The sequence below is a fragment of the Cebus imitator genome, unplaced genomic scaffold, assembly GCF_001604975.1.
Source record: "Cebus imitator isolate Cc_AM_T3 unplaced genomic scaffold, Cebus_imitator-1.0 Scaffold90, whole genome shotgun sequence".
Lineage (NCBI taxonomy): Eukaryota > Metazoa > Chordata > Mammalia > Primates > Cebidae > Cebus > Cebus imitator.
Genome location: NW_016107405.1, coordinates 993,117 through 1,016,741, shown reverse-complemented (window position 1 = coordinate 1,016,741; position 23,625 = coordinate 993,117). Strand labels below are relative to the sequence as shown.

Sequence of the window (23,625 nt, the reverse complement as noted above, 5' to 3'; positions counted from 1 at the left end):
TTTTTTGCTCCCGTCCAGCAGTGTTAAGTAGTCTGAGCCCAGATTGTATCATCAGCTCTTTGAGGATATAGTCTAACATATTTGTTGGATTATTATATAACACACAATGGTGAATTTAAAAAAAAAAACCTCAGTGATTTTGTCAGTTTCTCACACTCAAGTTAAAAAGATAACCCAAAATATACCAAAGGAAGACATTTTCTTTAAAATTATGTGGTACCTTAAGACATGAGTGATTAAAAATGTAGTTGGAATTAAGGAAAATCAGTTGGAATACTTAAATTTGTAAAAAAAAAAAAAAATATGCTTGTTGAACATACAGAAGTAGAATAAGAAATAATACTTGAACTTCCAAGAGACCCTAAGGTTGCTTTAACAGCCTTCTCTAGCCAGAGGAATACTAAGAGTTGATTCCAGGTTCTCATTTTTCTCTTGAGCCTTTTAGTGTATAGCTATTAAGAAAGTACAAGTAAACTAATCACAAACTACTTTTTTCTTTCTTTCTTTTTTTTTTTTTTTTTGGAGGCAGAGTTCCACTCTATCCCCCAGGCTAGAGTGCAGTGGCAGGCGATTGCAGCTCACTGCGACCTCCGCCGCCCAGGTTCAAGTGATTCTTCTGCCTCAGCCTCCTGAGTAGCTGGAATTACAGGTGCCCACCACCATGCCCAGCTAATTTTTGTATTTTTAGTAGAGAAGGGATTTTGTCATGTTGGCCAGGCTGGTCTCAAACTCTGACCTCAAGTGATCCTCCCACCTCAGCCTCCTAAAATGCTGGGATTACAAATGTGAGCCACTGTGCCTGACCCTAGTTTGTTTTTAAATATCTGATTGGGCTCTCTCTAGAGTGTAACTGTGAACCATTGATCAGTTCTTTTGAAATAGTATACTAGGAAATTTTGAAGAATTATATAATAGATGGTTAAATCATTTTTTGACTACTATCATTTTTTAGGTGTGACTTGTGGAAGCTTTAAGATTGAAGTAATTTCCTGGGTCCTCTAACAATTATAGTAACATTTGTTTAAGTAGAATTGAAAAGTTCTTCATTTACTTTATAATGACTATTTGGGTGAGCATTTCAGCTTTTCATTTTTGACTAGGAATTGGTCAGGATTTGGTTTGCTATAGAGATAGTGTTTAGATTTGGAAAGCAAGTTTAGTAATCAAAGTAATTTAATAGAGGTAAAAGTACAGGGAGAATTATGGCTCAACTTTAGGGACTGAGTAACTTTAATATAGTTAAACTTCAATTCTAGTAAGTTTATTAAACAATGTAAAGACACTCTATAACATTCTAGAACTGCCTTGTAAAAAGATGTGGGGATATTTGGCAGGTCGTAATGATTGCTGTTATTACTGATATATACGAGTGCTTTTCAAATTGGAGGTTATGATGAAGTCCTTCATTCACTTTAAGAACTAAGTAGCTTTTGGTTGTACCAAAACCTGCTACAGTCTAAGCTAAAGCGAACATTTCACCTTTCCTTGTTGTTGAAAATCTGGGATTAGGTCAATTCTTCACCATCTCTGGAAGAACAATTCTATTCATGCAGTCATAGCATATGATGAGTAGAAAGCACAGCCATGTCTGTTTGGATAAATTGCCAAGTTTTAAGCCAGGAACAATTGTCCTTAAGTTATTGCAAATCAGGGTGTAAACTGGATTTTTTTACTTTTTATATGCCTCTCTATATAAAATCATGAGTAAATTACATTAAATTAACTGATTTTTTTTTTTCTTCTTTTTAGATCACTATAAACAAAATTTCCACCAGAGAAAATGTTGAAATAGGAGTTGTGGATACATTGGATATACTGGATGAAATACAGCGGTTAATTTTTGTAACGTGGGGGAAAAGCCCACATTGCTGGTTACATGTGTAAATCACTGCGTTATTGCTTTAGTCATTGTCTCTATTTAGCAATGACAAGACTGGAAGAAGTAAATAGAGAAGTGAACATGCATTCGTCCGTGCGGTATCTTGGCTATTTAGCCAGAATCAATTTATTGGTTGCCATATGCTTAGGCCTATACGTAAGATGGGAGAAAACAGCAAATTCCTTAATTTTAGTAATTTTTATTCTAGGTCTTTTTGTTCTTGGAATTGCTAGCATACTCTATTATTATTTTTCAATGGAAGCAGCAAGTTTAAGTCTCTCCAATCTTTGGTTTGGATTCTTGCTTGGCCTCCTATGTTTTCTTGATAATTCATCTTTTAAAAATGATGTAAAAGAAGAATCAACCAAATATTTGCTTCTCACGTCCATAGTATTAAGGATACTGTGCTCTCTGGTGGAGAGAATTTCTGGTTATGTCCGTCATCGACCCACTTTACTAACCACAGTTGAATTTCTGGAACTTGTTGGATTTGCCATTGCCAGCACAACTATGTTGGTGGAGAAGTCTCTGAGTGTCATTTTGCTTGTTATAGCTCTGGCTATGCTGATTATTGATTTGAGAATGAAATCTTTCTTAGCTATTCCCAACTTAGTTATTTTTGCAGTTTTGTTATTTTTTTCCTCATTAGAGACTCCCAAAAACCCCATTGCTTTTGCATGTTTTTTTATTTGCCTGATAACTGATCCTTTCCTTGACATTTATTTTAGTGGCCTTTCGGTAACTGAAAGATGGAAACCGTTTTTGTACCGTGGAAGAATTTGCAGAAGACTTTCGGTCGTTTTTGCTGGAATGATTGAGCTCACGTTTTTTATTCTTTCAGCACTTAAACTTAGAGACACTCATCTCTGGTATTTTGTAATACCTGGCTTTTCCATTTTTGGAATTTTCTGGATGATTTGTCATATTATTTTTCTTTTAACTCTTTGGGGATTCCATACCAAATTAAATGACTGCCATAAAGTATATTTTACCCACAGGACAGATAATAATAGTCTTGATAGAATCATGGCATCCAAAGGGATGCGCCATTTTTGCTTGATTTCAGAGCAGTTGGTGTTTTTTAGTCTTCTTGCAACAGCAATTTTGGGAGCAGTTTCCTGGCAGGTAAGCTTATTGTTTGTCCATGAACCCCAAAGATATGTAATAAAATGCTGGCTTCAAGCATTGAAATTAAAGTTGTAAGGTCAAGTTCCTGAAAAAGGATATTATTCATATTTGCTCTTATTTAATTTTGTCATTGGAATTGAAGCACTGAATGTGTTTCAAAAGGATAATTTATTTGATCTCTAACAAAGAAGTACTAAAATGTTATGAACACTCAGCATTGAGATGCCTCCTGCTTCCTGATTGTTCATTAGTGAAACACTCATCGATTAAAGATTCTTAGTATACTAGCATTTGGAAAGTATTTAAAGATTGTATTTTGATCCTTTCATTTTACCCATGAGGAAACCGAAAGCCAAAGAAGACACATCCAGAGTCACTAGTACTAGCAGGAGCAAGGTTACCTACCTAACTTTTGTCTTTTCCTGGACTCCTCACTGTAACATGTTTCTTTTATGTAGCCATTTCTCTGAAGATTTTATATAAAAGGTGATTAGATATATAACAACATATCAGGTTCTTAATTATAGATTAGAAGTTATCCTAAGAAAGAAAACCTGAGTTTCATCATACCTTTGCTGCCCAGAAATTTTTTAAAAAAGGTTCTTGTATACAAAGACATTTGTACAGATGGAGTTTGCATCTGCATTATTAACAAACCCAGTCTTTGATTAATTGAGCATGTATTGATTATGCACTATATATATGCCAGGTACTATTCTGGGTGTGGAAGATCTCAGGATGTCTGTCAGAGGTGGCACAGTCTCCAAAGGGAGGAGGAAGAGGCTGGCATGTAAATTACTATCACAGTGAGACAAATACTATATTCTGTGTACATCACGCTGGGATGTGGGGCAAAAAGGAGAGTCAGCTCTGCTTGGTGGAATTCTTTGTAACAGTTTGTTGCTCCTGAGAGATGAAAAGTGTGTTTTGAAGGGGGAGATGTGGAGACTTGCCTGGAAATGGTACTTTCTAGTCAGCTGGGCCAGGGTAGGGATCCTATGTGGGAGTCAACCAAATGAGGAAAACATCTTGGGTGTTGCCCGAGGATATTGTCCATACTTTGCTCTACTTGCTGGTGTTAGGGACTATCAGAATTATGGTGATATCAAAAACTCAAGCATGAGTTTTCCTCCCCTAACGTGCCTCTCTTCTTCCTGCTAGCTCCTTTCCCAGCCCTAAATACTTTTTCTTTTCCAAGTCAGCCTCATTCATGCTGATACCATTCCAGGCTATCAAATTCTGTTAACAAAATATTAATATTTTCTTGGTCTGCAAATTTTTTCTTATGCCAGTTGTCTTCAGATACAGTGTGTACCACTCTAGATACACGAAAACTTTCCAAGAGTCTATCAGCAGAGATAATTTTAAGAGAATCAGTTTCCAGATTCTCACCTTCTATTTTTTCCTAAAGTTGATCTACTTAAGAATCCCTCAATTTAGATGTGGGGTGATATTGTGGTTTTAATTTATGTCTCTAATGACTAATGATGTTGAACATCTTTCATGTGTATATTACCCATTTACTTTGTTATTTAAACATTCACATTGTTTGCCCATTTTAAAGCTGAGTTATTTGTCTTGATTGAGTTTTAAGGGTTCTTTATATATTCTGGATACAAGCCCTTTGTCAGATAAATGATTTCGAAATGTTTACTCCCAGTCTGTGGCTTATGTTTTTATTTTCTGAATGATACTCTTTGAAGAGTTTAGAAGAGTATAAGGTTTTAATTTTACAGAGTCTGATTTATCCGCTTTTTCTTTTATGGGCTCTGCTTTTAGTGTCTTATCTAGGAAGTCTTAGCTCAGTACTGGGTCACAATTCTTTAGAAGCATTATTTTAACTTTTATATTTAGGTGTATGATCCATATTGAGTTATAGTATGAGATAAGGATCTATGGTTTTTGTTTTAGTTTTTTTTAATATATAGACGTCTCATTGTTCCCAGCACCATTTATTGAAAAGATTAACATTTCCCCTATTGAATTGCCTTGGCACCTTTGTTTAAAATCAATTAAATATAAATGTAAGGTTGTATTTTTGAGTTTTTTTGTTATATTGACCTATATGTCTATTGTTATGCTAGTACTGTGCCATCTGGTGAGAGGTTTTCTAATTTCCCTTGAAATTTCTTCGACTCATGGGTTATTTATAAGTTTGGTGTATAATATCCTAATATTTGGAAATTTCCCACATTTCTTTCCATTGATTTCCAATTCCATGTGGTTGGAGAACACTGTTTGTATTTAGTCTTTTAGGCCACTTATTTTGTGGCATGGCTTTTTATTTCATGTTCACTTGAAAATAAGGAGTCCTGTGTTTTTGGGTACAGTGTACTATAACTATCAGCTAGATTAAGTTGGTTGGTATTGTTGTTCATGTATCTGTAGCCTTGTTAGTTTTCTGTCTAGTTCTTTAATACTGAGAGAGATTAAAAGCTCTATTATAGCTCCTGAGTTGTCTACCTCCTTTTTCAATTCTGTCATTTTTTTTTTTTTTGCTTCATGTATTTTGAAGCACTGTTCCTAGATGTAGATGCATCTTTAATTGTTATATCCTCTTACCATATTAACTTATTATTATGGTAAACACCATAGTTGAGTAGTTAAAACAGAGACTATATGGCCTGCAAAACAAAACATTAACTATCGCGCCCGGCCCCCCGTGTTTTTGAGAGTTGTTTCACTCTTGTCACCCAGGCTGGAGTACAATGGTGCCATTTCTGCTCACTGGAACCTCCGCTTTCTGGGTTCAAGCGATTGTCCTGCCTCAGCCTCCCAAGTAGCTGGGATTACAGGTGCCTGCCACCAGGCCTCACTAATTTTTGTATTTTTGGTAGAGACAGGGTTTTGCCATGTTGGCCAGGCTGGTCTCTAACTCCTGACCTCTGGTGATCTACCCGCCTCAGCCTCCCAAAGTGCTGGGATTACAGGTGTGAGCCACCACATCCGCCCCCTTCTCTGGCCCTTTTGAGAAAAAGTTTGCCAATCTTTTTTCTAGACCATTGCTTCTCAATTTTCAGTACGCATACTATTCATGTAGGGATCTTGTTAAAATTCTGAAGATTGGAATTCAATAATTTGGGGGAAGAGCATGAGACTCTGTGTCTTTAAAAATCTTCAACATGATGCAAAAACTTCTGATCACCAGCGTACTCATTGAGTGGTGATGTATTCATTTAGCTATTCAAGACTAGTGTGAATCTACCTGAGTTATGGCTGCATTTCTCAATTGGTTGTTATTTGGAAACTGCTGCCCATGGCATAGGCATTGTGCCTTGAAGGTAAATTTTTTCTATTTAATTTAACCAATCTTCTGTAGAAAGATTTCAAACTCTGCTTTGCCCAGTGTTCTGTAAGATGTTAGTGAGTGTACTCTGAGGAAAAAAAATGTTCAAAGTACAGAAAGAAAAGCATTTTCAAACTAACTTGACCGTGAAATCCTTGCTCTATCCCTCATTACTTATATTACTCACCTCTCCACGCCCATACCTTTTAATCTCTATGTGAAACATAATTTGGGAAGTATCTGCTCAATTTATGTATGTTCCAAACCTTTCGAATAATGAAAGAACCAGAAAGTTTTGCAGAAAGGCACATACTTAAGAGCTATGTTAGGAGATGACTATTTTGGGATAATAATATCATTGTTTAATGAAAATAAATTCTGAGGGCTATCTCAGATTCTTTAAATTGAATTTTAATTGATTTTTAATATTGAACTATTTTTACTTATTTCCTGAATGGTATTGATACCATTTTTCACATAATCTAAAACTATTTGTCATATTTCTGTGAGAGTAATACTAAAGTAGTCATTTTTCTCAGTCCCATTAAAATATCCTTCAATCTGTTTTCACTAGAAAAACTGTGCCACTGATTAGATGAGGGCAGACCTAATGTGCAAGGAAAAAAATGAATTAAAGAAGGCTTTGAGTAGATCAGTTTGTGAGCTATGTCAGAATCTATGAAAGTAAACACAGACTGAAATCAAGAAGGCTAGCCAGGAGCAAGAGATAAGGACTTGTACTAAGGTAACAGGGAAAAGGGCCATGATAAGGATAAGACAGAGTATTATCAAATGAAAAACTAATAGATTTTGTTGAGAAGTAAAATATAAAGAGAATTTGATATTGGTTGATAAAATGTAAAGTAGAAGGTTGTGGTAGATAGTCAAAATGTTAAAAAGATGTTGAGAACCTGAAGAGAGCATATAAGAATGTAGCATGACAGAAAACATGATAGATTTCACTGAGTTAATGACTCAGTGGAATGAGTTAATGACTAGTGGACATTTGGGATTTATTATATGCCTTATAGGCTTATTTATCTTTTAAAATATATTTTTAGGGACTCAAATGCATTTTCATTTTACTATTAGATAAGTGAAAACATGCAAGATTAACATGCTTTATGGAGCACAATTGTAACTTAGATCATAATCCCAAAAAATTGGTTTAGCCATTGTTCCTTAAGGTTTTGCATATGAAAACTTCAGGGTTTTGTTAGTTTTACTTAGCTTAATATAAAAAAAAAAGTTTAAGGAAAAATTTACATATAGTAACATTCACCTCTTTTAGCGTGTAATTCTGTGATTTTGACAAACACATAAAATTGTCTGACAACCACTACCACAATCAATGTGTAGAGCAGTTCCATCACCCCTAAAATTCTCTTCTGCTTCTTTGTAATCAGTTCTTCTCCCAACCCCAGATATTTGCAACCTGATTTGTTTTCCATTCCTAGAAATTTTCCTTTTCCAGAATGTCATATTCATAAAATTGTATAATATTGTAGCCTTTTGAGCCTGACTTTTGTTTTTGACACAGGGTCTTGCTTTGCAGTCCAGGCTAGAGTACAATGGCATAATCATGGCTCACTTCAGCCTCGACTGCCTAGGCTTAAGCAATCCTCCTGTCTTGGCCTTCCAAAGTTCTGGGATTATAGGTGTTAGTAAGTTAGTTACTTTTATTGTGAGCAGTATCCCATTGTACGCATGTTCCAGTTTATCCCTTATTCAATTGAGAGACACTGAAATTATTTGCAGTTTTTTGGTAATTATGAGTAAAGCTGCTATTTGTGTTAACATAAGCTTTTATTTTATTTAGTGCGATGTGAGATTGCTGGGTCATGTGGAAAGCATTTGTTTTAACTTTATATTGCCATATATATGTATTTCTAGAAAATCTACAGAATAAGCTCATGATATTAATTATTTATATATTCTAGAAATCAAGACTTAAAAGGTTAATTAACTTATTTGTGTACATATAGTAAGTGGTTGAGCTGGGATTAAATCAAAGTCTAACTCCAAAGCTTGGGTCCTTTCCACTATGCTCTACTTCTACATAAACAAGTCATTTGATTTTAAAATTATGCAGTAGCCTTCATAATCTTCTTAGGTTTCCTGAACCAAGTAAAGTTTTGAAGGTTGCCTATGTTTCTTAAAGCCAGATTTCTCACAGTCTTTCCATTTATATATTTCCACATTTATGTATGCTGTTTCTTAGCTGGGCTTTACTTTCCCTAGACTTCTATGTATGTTTTCCAAATCTGGTTTGCATAAGGTGACTCATACAAAAATAATTCTAAACAAACAAGGTTTATATGTTTCTTATGTAAACGTTACATTTTTTAAATGGCGTTGCATAAAGAAATTTTTTTCCTGTTACCTGAAAAATTTTAGGATATGAAATGTTGAATACTTAGACTATGACTTGAAAGCCCAGCTAAATGGAGATCTAATAACTAGTAACAACTTTTATTCAAAGGACATTACTTACAGATTGTTTATTGATCTTCTTTTGTGCTTAGTTTATATCTACTTTGAAATATGAACCATATCTTAAAATTTGATAGTGAGCTTAGAATAATTTGGAGAAGCAAAGGAGAAAAAGTACTTACAGGTTTTAATCAGTTGATCTTATTTGTTACTAGGAATTAAGGTGTGAGGAGTACTCCAAAGTCACACATGGCTCTAGATTGAAGCTATAGAATAAAGGTTTGCAGACCAATAAAATTGAAGCTCTCTGAAAGAGGCAAGTGGATAAAACATCCTAAATTTATTTTGGCTTCTCCTGGACATACTTGCCATCTGTTCAGTTAAGATTATGAATTTTTGTATTGCCTAAATACTCACTTGTGTGTGATTTTAATAGAATATTTAATACTGTTTTCCTAAGCTTGCTTTTTCAAAATAACCTAATAGAATTACTTAATGATTTTTTTTTCCTGATAAATTAGCTTTTTAAAAATGTATAACAGGGCCAGGCACGATGGCTCACGTTTGTAAGTCAACTGTTTGGGAGGCCAACGCGGTAGGATTGCTTGAACCCAGGAGTTTGAGACCAGCCTGGGAAACATAGGGAGACCTCGTCTCTACAAAAATAAAATTGGCAGGGCATTGTGGTGCATGCACCTGTGGACCCAGCTACTTGGGAGGCTAAAATGGTGGGATCACGGGAGCCTGAGAAGTCGAGGCTGCAGTGAATTGTGATTATGCCACTGCAATCCAGCCTGTATGACAGAGTAAGACCCTGTCAATCAGCATAAAATTCTCAATTTCTAAGATTTTTTAATATAAGAAGCTAGTAGTAACAGATCATCTGTTATTTATGAATTGTGATCAGTAAACCCCTGAATATCTGCTTATTTAGTTCTACTGTATCAAATATCATCATCAGTGTTGCATAATCAACATTAGGGCATTGAATAACATCAATATCAATTAACATTTTAATTAGAATTAATTATTAGGCTTTTCATTTGAGTTATCTACAAATTGGCAATTAAACTTTATCATTTGCTTAGTCTACTGCTCAAACTGTTTAATACTTTTTTCTAACAGTAAAAGCATACTGAAGATTGAGAAGCAGTGGGCTAGAAAAAATATGTAAATATATAAAATGTAATAGCCTGGAAATCAATAATCAGAGAATTGGGACTGATTCCATTTATAAGAACAGAAACATAAAATGCCTAGAAATAAGTTTTAAACTTATAAAACTTTTATTTTAAAATTACTATAAACCTCACTGAAGGCTATAAAAGAAGACTCGAATAAATGGAAAAACACACCATACTCCTGGGATGAAAAGACTCATTGCTGAGCCTTGCAGGCATTTGTGTATGTAGAGGAAATTGTTTTCAAAGCTGAGCTGCACTTTTGTTCCCCTCAAGGGTAGCAAAAATCAGAGCTAAGCCGGGGGCCTCCAGAAGTAAGATCTCTGGTAAATTAACTCTTATGCTTATATACTGAAAGAAGAGTGTAGAGCCATGTGTGTTATAGTTCTCTCATGAACTTGCTTTCTGCCCTTGTGCCCTGTTGGTGGTTCAACCTGGGATTAAGTGGTCAAACCTGGATTAAGATATGTAGACTCGTAATGTCTGCCATTCCCTGGAAGAAACAGATTGTCTCTAGGAGAAGGTATCGTGATCCTAGGCCTAAATAATTTTTATATTCACTGTTCGGCTCATAAATTTAACCAGGTACACACACACACACACACACACACACACACACACCCCACCAAGAGCAAGAAGCCGCAAAACCAACAGACAACAGAAAAAAATCTTCAGGTATTGATTAGAACTATCAAACACAGAAAACCATCAAGCTAAGTTGCAAAAATAAAAGCAGAGATCAAGACATAATGATAGTACACTGGAAACTTTAAAAAGTGACAAAGCAAATCAGGAAATAACAAATTATTTCAATGTTGCAAACATAACATTAGACAAAGCTGAAGTGAACATTAGTGAACTGGAAGATACAGTTCAGAAGAAGCTATACAAGAAGCAGCATGAAAAAGGAAAAGTATGGAAAATACTGAACAGAAAGAAAAGGTAAGACTCAAATGGGATATGGTAAGAAGATCTCATCTTTGTTTGATTAGACTCCCAAAAATGGAAGAAACGAAGACCAAAGGACATGTGAAAGGATAAAATATAGATCAACAGATCAGAAGACAGAGATCGAGAAAAGATCCATTAATACGACAAAGGAGGCACTGTAATGTGGAGTGGTTGATATTTTCAGTAATTGCTGCTTGGGCAATTGTTTCTGTAGAAGAAAAAATTGGCTCATTATCATAAACAATCAATTATGTTTGGATTATAGATTTAAATGTGAAAGGCAAAACAAGACTTTAGAGTATAATGTTAAAATCTCTTCTTAGTAGTTGGATAGAGGGATATTTATTTAACAAGGCATAAAGTGACATATAATTAAGAACTCATGTTAAGCAAAAAGCAGCATTAAAGTAGTCACAGAATCACCAACCAACAAAAGACTTTCATTTAAACTATGTTCAGAACCAAACAAAGCTAAATCAATGAAGAAAAGGGCAGCCCCATAGAAAAGTGGGCAAAATATTTACACTTCATTAAAGATGATACCCACATGATGAAAGATACTTAACCCCATTAATAATCAGAGAAGTTGATATTTATTCTAGTCCTTTTGGTATAATGGCAAACTGTAAGCAATTTACCATAATAGGATCAACTAATTACAGTTTTATATGTATTATAGGAATGCCATTTGGTCTTTACAAGTGATTTAGAGTTATGTTAACAAGCTTCGATTAAAATGTTCACAGATTATATCTCCCATTTGTTAAAAAAAAATAGACATGAATATGTATTTGTGAAAAATATATTGCATGAAGCCTGGGAATATTTCAGAGTAGCTGTGCACATAGATGATGGTATTTGGAATGATTTTAATCACGTATCTTTTTTACTTATTTGTATTTTCCAGTGTTTCTAAATTGATCATGTACTGTGTTACTCATATAATTGATAAAATAGGTGTCCAAAATATGACAGTATATCCTTTTTATTGCAGGAATATATTTTCTATTATTAAATTTTTATCAGATGAGCCACCCCTTAGTTTTAAAAGCATATGTTTGTGCACCTACACATATAGTATGTGCAGTAGCAATACAGAAAGAATGTGATAGTTTAATATTCCAAAGATATGTTGAAGACTAAGTGCCATCCTTCCATTTTCTTTTCACTTAAATGAGTCTTAATTTTTTCTGCATTTTCATTGCAATTAATACCTTATTGCCTCCTCCTCTTGTTTCTTCTGCTTCTCTACTTTCCATTCTGCTTTTATAATGCTTACATGTCCTTAATATTTTCTTCTGTTAAAATTCTGAATTTACACATCTGGAGAGTTCAGTGCTTTATAAGGTAAATTATATTATGTAAACGGAATTTGTTTTTATAGGTTTAGGGTCTTTAATTTCCTTAAGAATTTCATAATTTCATGGGGAAAAAAATGAACCCTTTCTAAAGTACCCTTTTTGATAAAGTAAATGAATGTGTCATTTGAAAAATGACATCAGCATGTGAGTTTTAACAAGATATTATTTTCTGGCATTTTTCTGTCACATCAAAGAATGGTTTTGGTTTGGGTTTGTTTTTTTTTTTTTTTTTCTAGTTTGGATAGGATGTTGTATGACAAATCTTTTAAAAAAATAATGTGCTTTTGCTACAACTTCCAAGAAACTGAGAGATAAATTTAGTATTTATTGCACTAGTTAGCTCTTCATGTATACCTGTCTGCTTTAAGTGAAAATTGTTTTTAGATTATTAATTGTTCCTTTTATCCTTTTTGAAAGTATAGGTTAAAAAATGTGAATCAGTGTGCACGTATGTAAATATATACACATATGTACACATACTGTGTAAACATGTTTTGGATTTCTTTTAGCCAACAAATGGAATCTTCTTGAGCATGTTTCTAATTGTTCTGCCATTGGAATCCATGGCTCATGGGCTCTTCCATGAATTGGGTAACTGCTTAGGAGGAACATCTGTTGGATATGCTATTGTGATTCCCACCAACTTCTGCAGGTACAGTAATCTAGTATAGTTAGTATTAACTATTCAGTTCATAACATTTTCTTAATATTTATATGAATACAGTATAGCTCTTTTTCAAAACTATATTTTCAAAATATAACTTTTTCATTTCTTCCAAAATTTTAACAAACTTTATTCCAAGTGATATCTTTCAGTTCAATTGAAATATTTTGATGAATACAGTAAGCTTATATTTTGGCTAGATACCAGAATGTATTCATGAATATCTTTTCTAAGGAGAGGTCTTGCCCTACAGGGAATACTTTGTTTAAGAAAGTGTCCTATGAAACAACATAGTGAAATATAATAGAATGTGCACTAGGCCTGATAGGCTGGAGGTCTAGTTTTGTGTTACCTTTGGCAAATTGTAACTACTCTGAACTTTAGTGTCTGTCTTATCTAAAATGCAAATAGTGATACCTATTCTGCTCATCTGACAGGAATGGTATGAAGAACTAAAAAAAAAAAATGAATATAAAAACACTATGCACACTGAAAATGCCATGCAAATGCTAGGAATTCAGAGGATTGACAGTGAAGTTTAATAAATGTTTATTTAATTGCAGTTTTATTCCAAAATAATTTTTACCCACAAAGGTGGTGACATTTGTATAAATCTGAAAATGTTGCTACATTTTGATTTTTATTTTATAGCTAAATACCTTTACAATAATTATTTACCATAAATGAATTCTGATGACAGTTTTCATCACACTTTCCTAGGGAGAGGGGAGAATTTTTTCTAATTTCAAGTATTTAACATAAAATCCCCAAATAGACTATTTGTAGGAAAGATTTTCTTTCATGTTAAAGACTTTAAAAGTTGAAGATTCAAGAACTGAAGGAAACAGATTTGGAAATGTCCCATCAAGTAAGAAATGATAACCCTGTAGAAAGAATATGTGGAAATAGTAATATGCACAGTTATATATTTATTCTATTGTAATTTTTTAAATGTATTGCTTATTCTCTTTTGTGACTCTAATGAAAAAAAGTTAGTAGAATAGTATTGATGATACATGAAGCAAAATCTAAGGTTTTCAAAATTCCTGATAAAAATCCCTTTTCTGGATAGGAATGATTTTTTCTTTCTCAATATTAATGGTATTTTGCTAGTTAAAAGACTTGCTTTATCATCTTTACTAGAGCACCATTTTATATTTGTTCCAAGAGCAAATCTAAGTGAACTAGTTTTCAGTAGTATAAGGCAAGGGTCCTAAATTTTAGTAACTTTTTAAATGCCTATTAATAGATAATTTCTTCTGCCATTTGTGTACCTTAAGTTAGTAAAATTTGAACACAATTTTTTAAAGACTATTTTTCAATACAGAAATAAAATAACTAGGCCGGGCATGGTGACTCACACTTGTAATCCCAGCACTTTGGGATGCCGAGGTGGGAGGATTATGAGATCAGGAGTTTGAGACCAGCCTGGCCAATATGGTGAAACCCCATCTCTACTTAAAAAATGCAAAAAGTAGCCGGGCATGGTGCCATGCACCTGTAGTCCCAGGTACTTGGGAGGCTGAGGCAGGAGCATCTCTTGAACCCGGGAGGCGGAGGTTGCAGTGAGCTGAGATCACACCACTGCACTTCAGCCTGGCGACAGAGCAAGATACTGCCTCAAAAAAAAAAAGAAAAGAAATAATTAAAATATTGCTTTTATATTTTGTGTGTTATAATATTCTTAAAGAATGGTTTTTTTAATAGTCCCCACCCAGATGTTCTTGAAATGGTATAATTCTATTTTTAAAAAGCCATGTCCAATATCTATCAGGTAAGAAAATAGAAATAAGGAACAAAGAGTAATACTATCTACATTTGGAGATGTTATCCCAAATTTTAATTTGGTTGTTGTTTTAATGATAGTAAATATAATATTTAGAAACCAGGTTTTGATTTCCTAAGCTTAATTCTTAGTACTATGGGAATGTTAGAAATGACGATTTAAAAAAAAAAAATTCCTGTCACTTAGCAGCAAATATTATTATTCTTAGATAATTAGTTATAAATGACAGATGAGAATGTAATATAGAGTGAATAAATACTTTTTAAACACCAAAATAATTGTTTTTTCTCCTACTTCAGTCCTGATGGTCAGCCAACACTGCTTCCCCCAGAACATGTACAGGAGTTAAATTTGAGGTCTACTGGCATGCTGAATGCTATCCAAAGATTTTTTGCATATCATATGATTGAGACCTATGGATGTGACTATTCCACAAGTGGACTGTCATTTGATACTCTGCATTCTAAGCTGAAAGCTTTCCTCGAACTTCGGACTGTGGATGGACCCAGACATGATACGTATATTTTGTATTACAGTGGGCACACCCATGGTACAGGAGAGTGGGCTCTAGCAGGTAAATTCACCTTTGGTAGTTTCACTATTGTAAAGATACACATGTATTTGTAGAAATCTGTATTTCATACATAGTCATTAAATTTCAGGATTCTCAGTTTTCCACTTCAGTTCACCAAACTATACATACGACTCTAATTTGTTTTTCTTTGCTCTAGCATACCTGTTTAGCCTAATTTAGTAATCTCTAATGATAAGATTGAGAATTATGTCTTGTAGTGATTAGAAGGAAAAAAATGCTTTGAGACTTATAATCAGTTTCCATTAAAATATTTTCAGATTTGCTAAATATATTTTTCAGAAGCCGATAAACTTCTTTGACTAGTTTTTTGTTTGCTTGTTTGTTTTGTGATGGAGTCTTGCTCTGTTGCCCAGGCTGGAGTGCAGTGGTGTGATCTTGGCTCACTGCAACCTCTGCCACCTGGTTTCAAGTAATTCTACTGTCTCAGCCTCCTGAGTAGCTGGGACTACAGGTGTGTGCCACCACACCTGACTAATTTTTTGTATTTTTAGTAGATACAGGGTTTCACTATGTTAGCCAGTATGGGCTCTATCTCCTGACCTCTGATCCACCCATTTCAGCCTTCCAGAGTGCTGACATTACAGGCATGAGCCACTGTGCCCGGCCTTGACTAGTATTTTTAAGTTTCTAAATGTTATAGATGCAGATTTCAGTAGTCCTTCACATCTGTAGTTTTATTTATGTTAGAAAGCTCACCAGAATTTTAAATACTAGATCATGTGGTAATAGGTCAAGTAAATGTATTTGCTTAGGACCTATAACAGAGCCTGGTACATAGTAGAGGATCCTTAAGTAGTTGATAAATAGATGAAATCACTGAATAAATCATTTAAAAAGAAAGGTAATTTTCTTATTTTAGATTAGACATAGTTATTTTAGATTTAATTACATGTTTTTCTGTAAAAGAGTATAGATGTTTTAAACTAAGAATACATAAATAATAAAATAGTCATAAAATAAAGTAGAAACATTCAGGATGAAGAAAAAGATAAATAGAAGTAGTATAGAAGGACAGAGGGAGAGTTGCCAATATCAGTATAAGAACTCCAGAAAGAAACAAAAGGATAAAGTAGAGATGATTTTAAACCAGCGTAATCTCACTAATTTTGTGCCAGATTTGTAACTGGTTCTATCAGAAAGAATTTTTTTTTTTAATTTTTCTTTTTTGCCAATAAATATTGAATAACTCAGTGGTTTTCTAGTAGAAAGACAAGATAATATTTATTGAGCACATTTTAAGCATCAGCTTATCTTACTGTACTTAGTACATTACACACTTTGTTAATCTTCATGTGAAATCCTTTGAGATGGATACCATCCTGTTATCTTCAAATGGAAATTGGAAGTTGTTATGTAACTTATCTATGGTCATACCACTATGTGATAGACCATGATTAAGGACCAGATCTGCCAGACTCCTAAAGTGTATTTTTTCCCCCGCTGTACCATGTTGCCTCCAAGGGTGAACGCCATGATGATAAAGAAATGGCATGTTCTGATTAAGTGGATATTTTTGTTAGCATGGATCACCCATTTCAAAAAATTAGAATGTACAAGACTAAAAGATGTATTGAACACTAAAGCTACTTGAATATAGTTTTTAAAATCTTTTACTTGACCTGTAACTTTTTTTTTTTTTTTGCACATCCCCCCACGACCTATAACTTTTTAATTACAATGTAGAAAGCATCTTTTTAACCTTTATGGCTACTTCAGTTTCAGGTAAAGTATAACATTCTGTGTATTCCAACTCAGAATACAAGAGAAAGCTCTAGTCAATTAAAACAGTCTTTACAGAAGTAGAATATTAGATCTAAAAGCAGGGATTGATTACCGAAAACTTACTAAAATGCTTATGATAATAAACTCTACCCAGATCAAATGATGTAAACAGGGCTAATTTTTGGTGGCCATGCATATATCCCTAGTTAAAGTATTGTAAGAGAGTAGTTTTAGAAGTTAGCTTTCTGTGTGTGTTTATATTAAGGATTTATTACTTAATAGAAACACTTTTCAAAAAGTTTGCACTTTTCTTAAGTGATTTAAAATTCATTAAGTATTTCTTAAAGATAGCCATGGAAATCAATCTAGATGTTCATTTTACTAATACTTATATCAGCTTTTTCTCAAAGTAAAAAACACTAAGATAAACATATATATAATCAGTGTTCCTAAATTTTCATTCATTGTTTAGTAATAGTTTTTGAAGACTTTAGGAATTCTAAAATAGAGTTATATTTTAGGTAAATGTTTAGCAGTTACATTCTGGAATGATATCTTTATAATTTTTTGCAGTATGTTACCAGTAAATTGACCATTATAGAATTCCTCTATTAGCTAAGGTTTGTTCTTGTGTAACTTTGAGAACTTATTATAAGAAGTTTAAAAAAAAAGGAAAAAAAAAAAAAAAAGAGAGAGAAAACGTACTGATCTCCCTTCCCTGACAAAGGTAGATTTTATCCCATAATTCAGCGACTGCATACTATCATGCATAGCCTGAGGCATCTGGCATACTTGTGGGTAGTCAGGTTGAACCAGGCCCAGAAGCATTCTTTTTAGTTAGTTCATGCCCTGGCCTGCTTTCGACATAGCCCTCAAGGACCGATTCTGCCTCACAAATAGTATTGAATATCTCTGCTCTGAGGAAAATGCTTTAATCTATTCCAAATTAAGTGACAAAGAATTTTAAGTTCTACTAATTTATTAATAGGGTGTTTTGTTTTGTTTTTGTTTTTGTTTTTGTTTTAGCAGCCTTTGAAATAGGAAACATCACAACTGGATTTTACTTGGGTTAGCAAGTTAATAGCAGGCCCAGTATTAATATCACTGTGGAAAGGAGAATCTTTATTTGCCCTTTATCCCATAACTTTACTCACAGTACTTAGAATATGTAATCTTTTATTTATGGAGTTTCACGATACGGAACTTAATATTTTTGCCTCTTTGCTTGAGAGTGGAAAACAATTATGGTAATTGCAAGAGAGACAGAAATAAATGGAGAAAATGTAGATAATTTATAAAGCAGTTTATTACAAATAAACAAAGCCTTTAAAAAGCAGTCTCCATTACTTGTAATGCATCAGATGGCTGTTATTTTAGATAAATGTAAGTACTTTGAATCTGGGCCAAAAGCCAAATGTAGCATAGAACCTATTCATAGAGGGAAAGCAGAGCAAAACAAGAGAAATCATTTAGAAAGCTTTAATGCTGCTTGAAGTATCTTGTTGATAGCTAAAGAGCATTTATATAAGAGAATGAGGGTAGAATATGTTAAAGAATGTTTATTGAAATAGTTGTGGATAGCATGTTGGGCAATGATGTTTTGTGGCAGATGGAATTTATATAATAGTTCTTGTAATCTGTGTCATCTTCTAATCTCCAGAGAAATTTAATAGAGCTGGAAATGATGGAGAGTTAACATTTGGCCATTTTTGAAAAAGTGTCTTTTGGGGAGGTGTCAGTGGAATAACACATTGGTATTATGTAGAGACCATGTACTGAAATGGCGTATCTGAGATAATGTGTGTGAGTGTTAGATTGATTCATAAAACAAATTTATTTTCAGGTTCTTAAGCTACAGTGGGCTACTTAATAAAATATTAATCAATTACACATACAGAATATGATATAATCCCAACGCTAAAGGATTCTCTCTCTGGTGATACCCACTTTTAATGGTGAAACCAAGAGGACAGTTGATTTGGGGGAAATATGTATTCTGGAGTTAGGTTGTTTGGTTTTGTACTGGTACATTATAAAAGTAACTTATGCTTAATGTAGAAATTTCAGAAGAGTACTTTAAAAACCACCTGGAAGTGAAACATCCCGCAATAGCTGCTGCAGTAATTTTTATAGATGAAATGTCATGCTTTTTCTAATATAGACATTTTCTGATCAGTACATTTTCTTTATAAATATTATAAGATTTACTCTTAAGATTTTAGGCTGTAGTTTATTTCCATTTCCCAAGAGGGAAGGAGGTCTTTTTATGTAATTTCTTGTTCCTAGTCTGTTCTTCCCTTAGGATAGATTCCTAGAATAGGAATGATTACATCAGTGTCCACTGAGGCAGGGCCAGATGAGATGAGGGTGGCAGTTGCCTCAGGCACGGAACATAAGGGAATGCCAAAAACCTCACTAATCAAAATGGACATTTTAATGTAGTATACAAAAAAATCCGCAATGATCTAGATGAAAAACCTGTAGTCAGAAGTTTATTTAGAACTTTCTGGGTATATTTTTTTAATCCCTTGTTCTTCAGCTATAAAACTGATTTAAATGTAAATCTATTCTTTAACTCATTTTTGTACAGGTAGGAATAGGGTTTATTTTCATTTAGCAGGTACTTGCATATGAGGAAGAAAAGGAAACAATGGTATAGAATGGGGGCCAAACTTTTTCTGTAAAGGGCCGGATATTTTTCGCTTTGTGGGTTTAGATCCCTGTTGCAGCAATTTGGCTCTGCCACTTTAGAGCAATAGCAGCCATAAAGAGTGTAAATGAATGAATGTAGTTGTGTTCCAGTAAACTTTTACAAAAATTATATCAAATTTAAATTGCATACAATTTTTGCTGTCACAAAATATTCTGATTTTCTTTCAACCATGTAAAAATATAAAATCAATTTTTAGCTTTTAGACCAAACAGAAAGAAGTGGTGGGCTAGATCAGGCCCATGAGTTGTAGTTGCTGCCCCTGCTACATAGAATGTTAGCTTTCTTGTATAGTTGTTTTCACTAAATACAACTATGTAAAACTGTTTTCTTAATTTATAATAGCATACTCCTTTTTATGTGAGTAATAAGGATTTTTTTAACCTCAAGTTGAAAATCTGTTGTAAAACTATCTTTTCCAAAGATACTTTGAAAGTGTCATAAAATTCTTTATTTTTTTGCTTATTTAATTCTAAGAATTTAAGGAAAATACATGTAAGACAAGAGTATTTTCTGAGAGAAAGTGATTAAGAGGGTTTTCTTAATGAGGCTACAGAGATTATTGCTCCATTGAATTTTCTTTTGTTCACAGGTGGAGATATACTACGCCTTGACACACTTTTAGAATGGTGGAGAGAAAAGAATGGTTCCTTCTGTTCCCGGCTTATTATCGTATTAGACAGCGAAAACTCAACCCCTTGGGTGAAAGAAGTGAGGAAAATTAATGACCAGTATATTGCAGTACAAGGAGCAGAGTTGATAAAAACAGTAGATATTGAAGAAGCTGACCCACCACAGCTAGGTGACTTTACAAAAGACTGGGTAGAATATAACTGCAATTCCAGTAATAATATCTGCTGGACTGAAAAGGGACGCACAGTGAAGGCAGTATATGGTGTGTCAAAACGGTGGAGTGACTACACCCTGCATTTGCCAACGGGAAGCGACGTGGCCAAGCACTGGATGTTACACTTTCCTCGTATTACATATCCCCTAGTGCACTTGGCAAATTGGTTATGTGGTCTGAACCTTTTTTGGATCTGCAAAACTTGTTTTAGGTGCTTGAAAAGGTTAAAAATGAGTTGGTTTCTTCCTACTGTGCTGGACACAGGACAAGGCTTCAAACTTGTCAAATCTTAATTTGGACCCCAAAGTGGGATATTATTAAGCACTCATACTACCAATTATCACTAACTTGCCATTTTTTGTATGCTGTATTTTTTATTTGTGGAAAATACTTTGCTACTTCTGTAGCTGCTCTCACTTTGTCTTTTCTTAAGTAATTACGGTATATGTAAGGTGTTGGGGAAAAAACATTTTGTACTAAAAGTATATAGGGAGTCAAATGCTGACTGTAAATGTGTAAGAGATGTTAAAAATCATACTGCACTTTCAGGAATGTTTGCATATGGTCCTGATTAGAAAGAAAACACTTGTTGTCTATGCTCTACAGTGGCCAATGATGAATTACTAATGCCTTATTTTCTAGGCATATGATAGTTTAGAGAATGTAGACCAGATAAATTTGTTTACTATTTTAAGAAAACTACCAGTTTACTTACAGAAGATTCTTTTTTCCAAACAGTAGGTTTCATCCAAGACTATTTGAAGAACTACAAACTCTTTCTCTTAGAAAAGAAAGAGGGCTGCCCAAAATAAATGCAAAATGTCTTGGTTGTGACCTTTTACCAGTGTAGCAGAGAACCCTAATTACATTTTAAATTAAATCATTCTTTATGTGGGTATTGTTAAAAGGCTTGAGCCTACAAGTTGCTCTTTCTTAAATTGGTTGGGGGCACTGAAAACACTGGTAATATTAAGAGTCTTTCTCAGGGTAACTTAATGTTTTCTTAATGAACAATGTTTCCAGCTACAAATTCCTTCCAATAAGTTGTCTTCCTTTGTGAAAAGGTACTCTCATAGAAGAAATTTAGCAATTTCTCATTGACTGACTCAGTCTGTTTTAAGTATTCAGAAAAGATTTTGATCCCTATTGAGCTAATGCTCCGCCATGAAAATTATTTTTCTGATCCTTGTTAGTGATAACATTTTTTTTCTACTGAAGGTCAAAGGATAGGAAACATGTCATTTCTTTTCTTGTATATGTGTAATGTATTATGTAAAAAAGTATTCATATTGGCAATTTTAGTTAAGCATAATAGTGTGGTTGTAATTTTTAAAACTTAATTCAGTGTTCTGTCTGATTAAAGCAGGCACTGATCAGGATATCTCCTAAGAGGTAATTCACTTCTTATTTCCTTCCAATAATTATTACATTCTAAATTTTCATCTATGAGAAATAACAAGAGGGGAATAGAATTAAATTGGGGAATAATCTAATCTTCATTGTTTAAATGGTTTGACTTCTCACCATTGAAGCCATTTTTTCTAGCCTCAGAAAGAGGAAATAATGCTACCACCATTTTCTACCTGGTGACTTGAAAATTGAAGTTTTAGGTTAGGAAGAAGTTACTTAGAGTCAGGGAACTTGTTTACCACTATCTATGCAGTATTGTTATAGTCTATTTCTATGGTTTGAATATGATTTTCCTAATGATCTGAATAAAATTTTGTTAAAAATTAATTTTTCATTTAATGTGCAAATATTGAATATTCTAGTATATTGAAAGTGGTAGTCATTAAAAATGCCCATGTTTTAGATTTCATGTTTGAAAGGTTCCAATATAGGTTAAGGATTTATATTAGCATTGTCCAAATAAAATAGTATAGTGTTTCATTATTGTTCTCTTCAGCAGTAGTGTAGTAGAAAAGCCAAATGTTAAAATTATGACCTTTTTAGCTTCAAAAAAAGTTAACGTTAAGTAAAATCTCTTTTTAAATTTTTTAGCAATTTGTGAGCAAGTTAGCTTTAACTAAAGCATTTTTCTTCACTGTAACGAAGCCAGAAATAAAAGTGTGTTCTTCATTCTTTATAAGGTAGTATTAAGGTGGTACTAAAAATTATAAAAACAGCTGACAGTTTGACAGCCGCAAACCTAACTTTTTGATATATATTTTCTGTGAAAGTAAAACCAAAAAAGGTCTTTGGGCCAAGAATGTGACTTGAACAAATTTATTAACCAGAATTTATAGAATATCCACTTTGGTGAATTCTCCTACCCAAACAAACAAAAAACTATAAATGACCCTTTGGGATGATATCACAAAGCTGACATTTAAAAAACAATAAGGATGTAAAAAAGAAATACTGTAAGAAGGATAAAGTGATTGGTTACTTTCACCTAAAGATTAAAAAATAGGTCTGACAATGATTCTAATTTGTTTATGGCTGTCATATTTAAGAAAGAGTTGCTTGGAATGAAAGGAGTTATTTTAGGGCAAAACTTTACCATCCTACTAAAAAGAGGTAACATGGAAATATTTTCAACATTATTTGATTTAATGTTTGTTTCCTCATGTGATACCTTGCTAAAACCACAAAAGTACTAACCTCTAAAACATCTTTTAAATAGTGTACACACTGTTGCAAAATAAATAAGGAGCCAAGCTCTTTCTCTCCCCATGACTTTTCAGTTATGCTGTCATTTTAGAAAACATTTTTTAGTTTGCTCTGATCTAAACTCTTCCTCCCTAGGAAAATTGGGGTTATATTTCCATAGAATTCTATCTTGCTCTTAATAAATTCAAATTTTATGGAAAAGATGCATTTCAGAAGATTATTTTTGTGACCAGTTATGCTTTAAAAAAATTAAATTCTTAAATAGCACTTATATTTAATGTATTATTGGGTAGATTTTTGTTTTGAGTAAAATCTTCATTAGAATCCATTTGTAACTGGATGTGTTATAATTTGGGGCTTAAACATATTTACTCTTTTGGGTGCTGCTTTTTTATATGTATTCAGATTGAGAGCTTAGTCTATTTTAAAGTAATATTCTACATTACTTTCTCACAAGTGATGATAGTTA

The 23,625-nt window shown here is 33.5% G+C and overlaps 1 protein-coding gene across 2 annotated transcripts in view; it reads left to right on the top strand.

Annotated features, from left to right (window-relative positions):
- Positions 1 to 23,438, top strand: part of TMEM168 (transmembrane protein 168) — a 26,960-nt gene extending 3,522 nt beyond the window's left edge. The window contains exons 2-5 of one of the 2 annotated variants that reach the window (XM_017535034.2): positions 1,750 to 3,004; positions 12,729 to 12,871; positions 14,969 to 15,243; positions 20,289 to 23,438. In XM_017535034.2, coding sequence (XP_017390523.1) covers positions 1,877 to 3,004; positions 12,729 to 12,871; positions 14,969 to 15,243; positions 20,289 to 20,836 — 2,094 coding nt within the window. In that variant the 5' untranslated portion in view covers positions 1,750 to 1,876 and the 3' untranslated portion in view covers positions 20,837 to 23,438. The remainder of the gene's footprint in view (positions 1 to 1,749; positions 3,005 to 12,728; positions 12,872 to 14,968; positions 15,244 to 20,288) is intronic. The other variant, XM_037740798.1, reaches the window with a different exon arrangement.
- The last annotated feature ends 187 nt before the right edge of the window (positions 23,439 to 23,625 follow it).